Here is a 9,172-nt window from a genome sequence, read left to right on the forward strand (position 1 = left end):
CTGGGGCAGACTCCTGGGGTCAGGGCCCAACCATGCAAGACAGTCTCAGAGGCAGGCAGCGTGGGCGGCAGCTCCCCGTACGCCTCCCCCAGGATGCTGCAGCCAGAGAGTGCCCGGGTCTCCGAGGAGGGGACACCACTGGGTCCCGGCGGGGTGACTGCATCATCTGCTACTGAGCCTACGGCCTCGCGGGGCACCTGCCACGCCGCCTCTACCGCGGCCACACCTTCTGCCGGGCGTGCGTGCGGCGGCTGGACACTCCGGCCCACGGGCAGTGCTGGGTCCCCTGCCCACGGTGCCGCCAGAGCACACCCACACCCCGCGGAGGGGTGCATGCTGGACCTCGACCTGGCCACCCTCCTGGCCGTGAAGGCCGAGGGGGAGCTGTCCCGTGGGGAGCCCCCCGTGCCCCCCGAGGCAGCACTGCCGTCGCTCAGCAGCTGGCCGGGCTCTGTCCCACCTTGGGCACCCAGCCCCAACTCCCCCAGGCCAGGTGCTGCAGGGGCCTCTGCTGGGACGCCCCCGGCAGCCCCGAGGTCTGAGTGCTGCTTGCTGCCTCTCGCGGCAGGGGAGAGGCTGCCCACAGCGTGTCCCTACCTGGGAACCTCCGACGGCAGCACAGCCAGCCCAGAACAGCCCGGGGGCGGAGCACCCTGCGGGCTGCCCTACACGGACTCCCCCAGACCACAGCCTAAGTTTGGGGGCTGTGCCCCTGGTGCTCTGAGACTCTGTGAGAAGCGGGTGACCTCCTGCTCGTGGCTAGCCTGTGTGCAGGGGGAGGGTGCGACTGTCAGAGTCACCTGCAAGCCCAGCCCAGGCCCGGACTCAGCTCAGACGCCTCCACGGGTCTCTGGCTGCAGGCCAGAGGGTCGGGGCCTGGCCAAGTCTGTACCTGCTCATGCTGGAACCCATCTCCCCTTCCCCATGAGAAGTCCCAGAGGTGGGAGCCAGAGCAGAGACAGAGCCATCCCCTTCATCCTTGGCTTGCAAAGCATCCCTGTGAAGTTCACTCATTCAGCAAAGCCCACTGAGCCTCAGCTATGCGTCGGGCACCGTCCCGGGAGGGTCTCCTGCAGGCACAAAGTCCCTGCCATGACAGGTGTCCAAGGAGAGGGCCTGGGCGGGGCCAGCTCTAGGCCCAGAGAGGGTGGGGGCCTGCCTGGGGCAGCACAGCTCAGCGGAGCCGCTCCCCCACGAGGCCCTTTCCCGGTCCTCGGCTTCCTCCTGCCTCACAGACCCTTCCGAGGGGCCAGTGCAGGTGCTGGAGGCCACGGACACAGACTCTCCCCCAGGTCAGGCTGCGACATCGCCGTCCCCATCCAGAAAGGAACTGTCACACGGTCTCAGGAGCCTCTGGGAGGGACCGCGGGGCCTGCCCTGGGCAGTGGGTGCCGGACAGGGAGGGACAAGAAAATTTGCTGAGAGGACACTCAGAAACCTCCTCCTTCCCTGGGGCAAAGTCCCCCAGGAACACCGCGATTGGTGGGCAGCAACTAGACCAGGGTGCTGTGGCCAGCAGGCCCCCTGCGGAGACCAGGCCCAAGGGGGAGGGGGAGGAGCATTTCCCAGCAGGGGCGGCAGGAAGGGGGCTGACCCCGAGAGGCACCCACAAGCCACGGGGTCAGTCAGGATCATTCTCCTGTGGAAGTGAACAGGATGGGCTGCATCTGCGGGTCCAGGCGGGGTGGGCAGTGGGCTGGGCAGCAGGGTGGCCTGGGGATGGGCCCTGCCCCCCCAACTTGCAGGTGGAGGTGCAAGACCCTCCACCATTACTGCCCACCGCTGGGGTTGAGCCCGCTGGGAGCTCTGCTGGGCCCAGCCCTGCCCTGAACCCAGATCTGAACTGGATGACTTCAGGGACTGGGGCCCTCCCCACCCACCTAGTGCAAAGGGCTTCCCTCCCGCCATCTGATGGGGTAGGGACGACCATGTAAGGTCTGCAGAGCTTGGGGAGACTCTCCAAGGGGCCTCCAGGCCGACCAGCCAGAGCACCAGCATCCTGCCTTGCCCTGGGCGGGCAGCGTGCAGTGTCTGGCCACGTCCCGTAGGCGTCTACTCATGGAAGTCCTGCACGAAGGAGCCCGTGCACAGCCCTGCAACAGCCCCGGCCTGGCTCAGGGCCCATCCAGGGAGAAGCCCCACTCTAAGAGGGCTGAGCTGGGGGCCTGGAGCTCCTGCCCCAGGGGGATAGTGGGACGCGGACAAGGAGGGCACCTGGGATTATGACAGGTACCCCTCGGGGGCCTCGACTCCTGGGTAAACATTAATGGGGCTCAGTACACAGCAGGTCATGTGTGCGCCCAGCAGATCTTTGACCGGCAGTTGCTCCCGCCCTGTGTCTCCTCCCCGCAGGTGCCCCCTCACTACCCTCACAGGTAGGAGCTTCTAGAACCAGGTGGGGGCCCGGGACGCCAGGACAAGGGCTGGGTGACCTCCTGGCCCAGGGCTCAGGCCCCACCCTGAGCCTCCCCGAGCTGAGGATGAAAGACAGGAGGGGGGGTGACAGAAAGCTGCCCAGGACCTGGACCCTGGGGACTGGGAGGGAGCTGGGGGAGAAGACTAGACAGGGGATCCAGACCCAGAGGGTTGAAGAGAGGAGCCTTGAGGTGGGGTGGGGAGACCCAAGCCCCTTTCCCTGCCCCCATCCCTGGGGGTGCGGCCCTGATCAAGCGGAGACGTCACCGTTTGGTATCAAATGCCAAAGTCTAAGCTGGGACCACCTGCAGTGTCCCTGATGACACCTGATAAGAAGGTCACTGGACTCCCTGCTCCTAGGCATTTCCGGCACCCAGCACCCTGTGCCCTGGGCCACCCACCAGGTCTTCTTCCAGCCAGGACCAGCGAGGGAGCCAGGGCTGTGCACGGGCTCCTTCGTGCAGGACTTCCATGAGTAGACGCCTACGGGACGTGGCCAGACACTGCACGCTGCCCGCCCCCTCGACTCTGCCCCCGAAACTGGACTGGGCTCGCCTGACAACTGCCTGAGGTCACTGTAGCCATCCCCCCCCGCCCCCCAATAGATGGAGGAAGCGGGAAATCTCCAAGGCCAGCAGGGGTGGGGAGGGAAGACAGATCCCCGGTTGGAGGACCCCAGCAGGACCTGGTGGGGCAGCGGGAGGCCATGTGTCTGACCTGCCTTTCCCCCCAGCAGATCCAGGCTTGGACCTGGGTCTGTCCCTGCCAGAAATCCATGCCGAATTCCCTCACGGGTGGCCAGGTCCCCCCCCTTACTCTGGACACAGTTGGCCTGGTGGACCGGAGTCTGGGAAATGCAGGTACCAGGAGCCCCAGGGCACCAGGCCTCAGCCCGCCTCTCTGCTTCCCCATCCAGCCCCTGATCCAACACTCTGTGTAAGTGGGGAGGGGGCTCCCGCCCATCTCCTGGAGAGCCCATGGGGGCTCGTGACAATTCCGGTCAGGGCCAGACAAGCTGGAGGCCCCCTTTCCTCTCTGCTTCCTGTTCCTGCCTCTTGCCCCAAACCCCTACACCAGAGTCCCCTCCACGCCCTCTTGCCCCCACCTGGGAGTATCCTTGGCCCTACTTCACCTTGGCTCCTGCAGGGACCTCCGGTTCTGCCCCAGTCTTGGAAGAGGGGGAAATGGACCCTTGGGCCCTCCCTCAGCTGAAGGACACTGGCCAGTCCTGGACAGGTAGGTCTGGAGGTGCTGGGCAACTGGCCAAATGGGGCTCTGACTCCCCAGGGTCTGAGTGTGGAGAGGTCCTTGCGGAGAGAGAGCAGGAAAGACGTTGGCCTCGACAGGCCATATAGAAACCTACTGTGCAGACCGCCACCCCAGGGATGCTTGTCCCTCCGCTCAGCTGCCTGTCGTGTCTGGATATGAGAGTCACCCCTGCCCAGCCTGCCCCTCCTTCTCCCTCCTAATGACCATTGGGTTTCTGGGAGGTCCCAGGGGCAGTCGGCTTGGCCATTCTGCAAAGGAACAGAGGAGGGACCCAGACCCTGCCCTGTGCGGGGACAGAGAAGGGGGGCCCAGGCCCTGCCCTGCAGGGAGACAGAGGAAGGGGACTTGGAGGGGTGCCAGGCAGGGCAGGGCTGGGTGGGGGGGGGCTGGCTGAGGACTGCCCTGCCCTGTGTTCTCAGAGCTCAGCATGGCCAGCAGGGTGCTCCGGGTGCTCATTGGCTTCCTCAAGGCCTGTGGGCTCCTGGGCAACCTCTATCTTTTCATCTGCTCCCTGGACATCCTCAGCTCTGCCTTCCAGCTGCTGAGCAGTGAGTGCCGGGGGTCTGGGGGTGGGGCGGGCAGCCAGTCCTGCTCAGCCTCAGTGCACGTCTCTCTGGACACAGGCAAAATGACTGGAGACATCTTTAAGGACAACGTGGTGCTGTCCAACCCTGTGGCTGGACTGGTCATTGGCGTGCTGGTCACAGTTCTCGTACAGAGCTCCAGCACGTCCTCCTCCATCGTGGTCAGCATGGTGGCCTCCAAATGTGAGTGCCCCCCTCCCCAAGCCCGGGCTGGTGGTGGGTGGGCAGAGTGCGGGAAGCTGACGCAGCACCCCCACAGTGCTGACCGTCCAGGCGTGTGTGCCCGTCATCATGGGCGTCAACGTGGGCACGTCCATCACCAGCACCCTGGTCTCGATGGCACAGTCAGGGGACCGGGATGAGTTTCGGAGGTGAGTGGGGGGTGGAGGGGGGCCAGGGGCTGCAAGCAAGGCCACAGCTGAGCCACCGACCACTGTGCTCCACGCGGCAGGGCCTTTGGCAGCTCGGCCGTCCATGGGATCTTCAACTGGCTCACGGTGCTGATCCTGCTGCCCTTGGAGAGCGCCACCGCCCTGCTGGAGAGGCTCAGCGCCCTGGCTCTGGGCTCCAGCAACCTGCAGCCCGGGGGGCAAGCACCTGACATCCTCAAGGTGCTTACAAAGCCTCTCACACACCTGGTCGTGCAGGTGAGGAAAGGTGCTGCCCTCGGGGGGCCCCTTTGTGCCTGTGAGTGCTGGGAGTCGCTGGGAGTGGGGGCGGTGCCCCAGCCCTATCCTGGGCCCTGCACGGCGGCGGGTGGGAGGGCACAGCGGGCTGGGCTGTGGGCATCTGGGTCCCAGGTGAGCCCTGAGGGTCCAGTACGCGGTCCCAACCCCTCTGTCCCCCAGCTGGACACTAATAAGATTGCAAGCAGTGCTACAGGCAATGCGACCAACAGCAGCCTCATTAAGCGATGGTGCGGCACCAGGGAGGTGACGGTGAGGTGCCTCTGAGCCCCGATCTCCCACCTGCCGGTTACTCAGTCCCGCCGGCTCTGGGCCCATCCTGACCCTGCCCTGCCTCGCCTCCCCAGACTCCGGGGAACAGCAGTGACTGTGGAGTGGCCACCTCCGGCCCCTGCCCTGAGAACAACAGCTCTGTCCTGGTGGATCATCTGCCCTGTGAGGCCCCCAGCCCCCGAGCCCTGTCCCCCCACGCCCGGCCCCCAGCCCCCAGCCCCCCAGCCCTGTCCCTGTTCCCCCCCATGCCCGGCCCCCAGCCCCCCAGCCCTGTCCCTGTCCCCCCATGCCTGGCCCCCAGCCCCCCAGCCCTGTCCCCCCCACGCCCGGCCCCCAGTCCCCCAGCCCTGTCCCTGTTCCCCCCCACGCCCAGCCCCTAGCCCCCAGCCCTGTTCCCCCCACGCCAGGCCCTCAGCCCCCCAGCCCTGTCCCTGTCCCCCCCATGCCAGGCCCTCAGCCCCCCAGCCCTGTCCCTGTTCCCCCCCACGCCCAGCCCCCAGCCCTGTCCGTCCCCCCACGCCCGGCCCCCAGCCCCAGCCCCCAGCCCTGTCCCTGTCCCCCCCATGCCCGGCCCCCAGCCCCCCAGCCCTGTCCCCCCCACGCCCCGCCCCCAGCCCCAGCCCCCAGCCCTGTCCCTGTCCCCCCCATGCCCGGCCCCCAGCCCCCCAGCCCTGTCCCCCCCACGCCCGGCCCCCAGCCCCAGCCCCCAGCCCTGTCCCTGTCCCCCCCATGTCCGGCCCCCAGCCCCCCAGCCCTGTCCCCCCCACGCCCCGCCCCCAGCCCCAGCCCCCAGCCCTGTCCCTGTCCCCCCCATGCCCGGCCCCCAGCCCCCCAGCCCTGTCCCCACCACGCCCGGCCCCCAGTCCCCCAGCCCTGTCCCTGTTCCCCCCCACGCCCAGCCCCTAGCCCCCAGCCCTGTCCCCCCCACGCCAGGCCCTCAGCCCCCCAGCCCTGTCCCTGTCCCCCCCACGCCAGGCCCTCAGCCCCCCAGCCCTGTCCCTGTTCCCCCCCACGCCCAGCCCCCAGCCCTGTCCGTCCCCCCACGCCCGGCCCCCAGCCCCAGCCCCCAGCCCTCCAGCCCTGTCCCCCCCACGCCCGGCCCCCAGCCCCAGCCCCCAGCCCTGTCCCTGTCCCCCCCATGCCCGGCCCCCAGCCCCCCAGCCCTGTCCCCCCCATGCCCCGCCCCCAGCCCCAGCCCCCCAGCCCTGTCCCTGTCCCCCACTGGCCCCTAGAGCTGGCCTGGGCTCACGGGCCCCGCGCTGCCCCCAGGCCACCACCTGTTCGTGGGGACTGTGCTCACGGACCTGGCCGTGGGCTTCATCCTGCTGGCCGCCTCTCTGCTCCTGCTCTGCACCTGCCTCGTGCTCATCGTCAAGCTGCTCAACTCTGTGCTGCGCGGCCGCGTGGCCCAGGCCGTGCGGAAGGTCATCAACGCTGGTGCGGCCAGACGGGACAGGGGGACGTGGGGGGGGAGGCCGGGCAGAGGGTGACCCAGTCCCCCCACCCTGCAGACTTCCCCTTCCCGTTCGGCTGGCTCAGCGGCTACCTGGCCATCCTCGTGGGCGCCGGCCTGACCTTCGTGCTGCAGAGCAGCAGTGTCTTCACCGCTGCCATTGTGCCGCTCATGGGTGAGCGTGGGGGACAGGCGCAGGGCCCCGGCCGCGGGGGCGAGGGCTCAGGCCCCGGTGCTCACGGCCGGCTCCCCCAGGGGTCGGGCTGATCAGCTTGGAGCGGGCATACCCTCTCTTCCTGGGCTCCAACATTGGCACCACCACCACGGCCCTGCTGGCCGCCCTGGCCAGCCCCGCGGACATGCTGCTCAGTGCCCTCCAGGTACCACCCTCCCTCGCCTCTCCCTGGCCCCCAGCCCCTCCCACTCCCACCCCAGGCCTGGGGCTTCCCCCTGGGCTCAGTTCCCTCCTGTCCGGCCCTGCGGCCAGCTTGGCCATGGCCCACACGCTCCTGGGACCCACCTCTGGCTGCCCGATCAGACCTGCAGCCCCACCTCCTCGAACCTAGGGATCCCGCGGACATCTCTGGGACCCCCAGCCCCACTCTTCCTCCCCGGGGACCAGGTCATTTCAAGGATCCTCTGGTCTTGGGGTGCTGCCTGCTCTTCCTGGCCAAACTCCCTCGAGGAATCCTTGTCCTCCTCCCCCAACCCTGTGCTGCTGGCTGTGTTCCTTCAAGGCATCCTGGCCCTGGGGCGCCTCAAGCCCTCGAGTCCACCACCTCTGGGATGCACCGCCCCCCACCCCGCCATCTAAACCCAACAGGCCCCTACCTGGACAACCTGCCATCTTCCTGCCAAAGCCCCACCTCACCTGCGCTGGGTGCTCCAAGCTGCCCTCGCCCACGGCCACAGTTCTGCCTCCAGGACGCCTCCCTCTGGTCCCCTAGCTCTGTGCCCCACACCCGGTCCCGTTTAGTCCTGCTACTTCCATCTCTAAGTCACCCTTTCTGTGGCCCGCTGCCCTGGCTTGAGTTTCCCTCCTCCACTGCCTCTGCCTAGGTGCCCAGACAGATGCAGCTCCTGAAAGCCCAGATCTTGCGGGGCTTCTGCCCACAAGCCCTCCCTACCACCCTCCTGCATTTTTGGTTCTGCTCTGTCCACTCAGACCCTCTCAGTGCAGGGCCCTGGTCCACCCCCTCCAGAAAGCCCTCTGGATTGCACCTTCCACACCGACTCCTCAAGACGAGCAGCCCCTGGAGGGGGCTATATTCCCTGCACGTGTGGCCCTGCACCTCCTCCCCACAGGAGCCAGGCCAGAGCCCAGGGCTGGGTGGCCAAGCCCACTCGGTGGGGTCACTAGGCATGAGGTGTGGGCAAGCTGAGCCGGCCCAGGGGAGGAGCAGATCTATGTGGTCATTGGTGATGTAGTTACCACACTGGGCTCCCAGCGTTAAGTGTGTTGGGGGGGAGTGGGGCAGTACTGGAAGAGCACACCCATACCCGGCTGGAATCTGCCCTTCTAGGTGGCCCGTCGTGGCCGACAAGTGGACCTCAAACAGCCTTCAGACTTAGTACCCTTTCTGCCGGGGCGGGGGGAGGGGGGTGGGGGGTGAGGAGGAGGAAGAAGAGCAGGTGTCCTGGGTGGTCCTGGGTAGCCTTGGGGGACCTGTGTGCCGTTGGGCCCAGGCTCCTAACCCTGCCTGCCCTCTGGACCTCTAGGTGGCCCTCATCCACTTCTTCTTCAACCTGGCCGGCATCCTGCTGTGGTACGTGGTGCCCATCCTGCGGCTGCCCATCCCGTTGGCCAAGCGCTTCGGGGACCTGACGGCCAACTACCGCTGGGTGGCCGCTGCCTACTTGCTGCTCAGCTTCCTGCTGTTGCCCCTGGCCGCCTTTGGGCTCTCCCTGGCAGGGAGCACGGTGCTGGCTGCAGTCGGGGGACCCCTGGTGGGGCTGCTGCTCCTCGCCATCCTGATCAATGTCCTGCAGCGGCACCGGCCAGCCTGGTTGCCCCACTGTCTGCGGTCCTGGGCCTGGCTCCCACTCTGGCTCCGTTCTCTGGAGCCCTGGGACCGCCTGGTCACCCGCTGCTGCCCCTGCAGGGTGCGCGGCCCCCCTCAGGCCGCTGCCAAGGAGGCCCACTGCTATGAGAACCCCGAGGTCCTGGCCTCCCAGCAGTTGTGAAGGGGAGCACCCCCATTTCACTGACTCCCGGGTGCCCTGGGGGATCCCAGAAGCAGAAGACTTCTGAGGCACCTGGCTTGCCTTCTCTGCAAATAAACAAGGCTGTGACCCAGGTGTGAGTGGTCTTCAGTCCCCTGCCTGAGGAGGGCCCCTGACCAGGCTCCGAGGCCAGCTGGAAGTGGACACGCGCCAGCTGTCCCCCAGTTGACACCCGGGACCCACTGCAAGCCTAAGTGGGTGTGGGCACACAGCTAACCCCGGAGTCCCAGGCTGTAACTCTGTTTCTCTCCTGAGCCTCTGGGGACAGG

General features: G+C 67.7%; 2 protein-coding genes across 2 annotated transcripts; both read left to right on the forward strand.

The window, feature by feature from the left end:
- Positions 1–152: 152 nt before the first annotated feature.
- On the forward strand, positions 153–603 carry RNF224 (ring finger protein 224; the record flags this gene model as incomplete). The annotated part of the gene is given in 3 exon segments (XM_036064926.2): positions 153–331; positions 333–400; positions 403–603. Coding segments are annotated over 3 exon segments (387 nt in total), but the record flags the coding sequence as incomplete, so codon positions are not given.
- A 2,587-nt stretch (positions 604–3,190) lies between these two features.
- Positions 3,191–8,960, forward strand: SLC34A3 (solute carrier family 34 member 3). The gene is made up of 12 exons (XM_036064928.2): positions 3,191–3,275; positions 3,562–3,651; positions 4,104–4,232; positions 4,308–4,451; positions 4,528–4,639; positions 4,720–4,915; positions 5,117–5,206; positions 5,302–5,389; positions 6,497–6,664; positions 6,739–6,855; positions 6,936–7,060; positions 8,400–8,960. The coding sequence occupies exons 1-12, from the start codon at positions 3,191–3,193 to the stop codon at positions 8,862–8,864; spliced, it is 1,809 nt and encodes a 602-aa protein (XP_035920821.2). The 3' UTR covers positions 8,865–8,960.
- Positions 8,961–9,172: the final 212 nt, after the last annotated feature.

The sequence above is a fragment of the Halichoerus grypus genome, chromosome 14 (genome assembly GCF_964656455.1).
Source record: "Halichoerus grypus chromosome 14, mHalGry1.hap1.1, whole genome shotgun sequence".
Taxonomy (NCBI): domain Eukaryota; kingdom Metazoa; phylum Chordata; class Mammalia; order Carnivora; family Phocidae; genus Halichoerus; species Halichoerus grypus.

Bases quoted from the DNA above. Each gene is read 5' to 3' on its own strand.
- SLC34A3 (XM_036064928.2), top strand. From the start codon at position 3,191: ATGCCGAATTCCCTCACGGGTGGCCAGGTCCCCCCCCTTACTCTGGAC. The intron at 3,652-4,103 runs GTAGGTCTGGAG...CTGTGTTCTCAG, and splicing joins CACTGGCCAGTCCTGGACAG to AGCTCAGCATGGCCAGCAGG. The intron at 5,207-5,301 runs GTGAGGTGCCTC...TCGCCTCCCCAG, and splicing joins GCGGCACCAGGGAGGTGACG to ACTCCGGGGAACAGCAGTGA.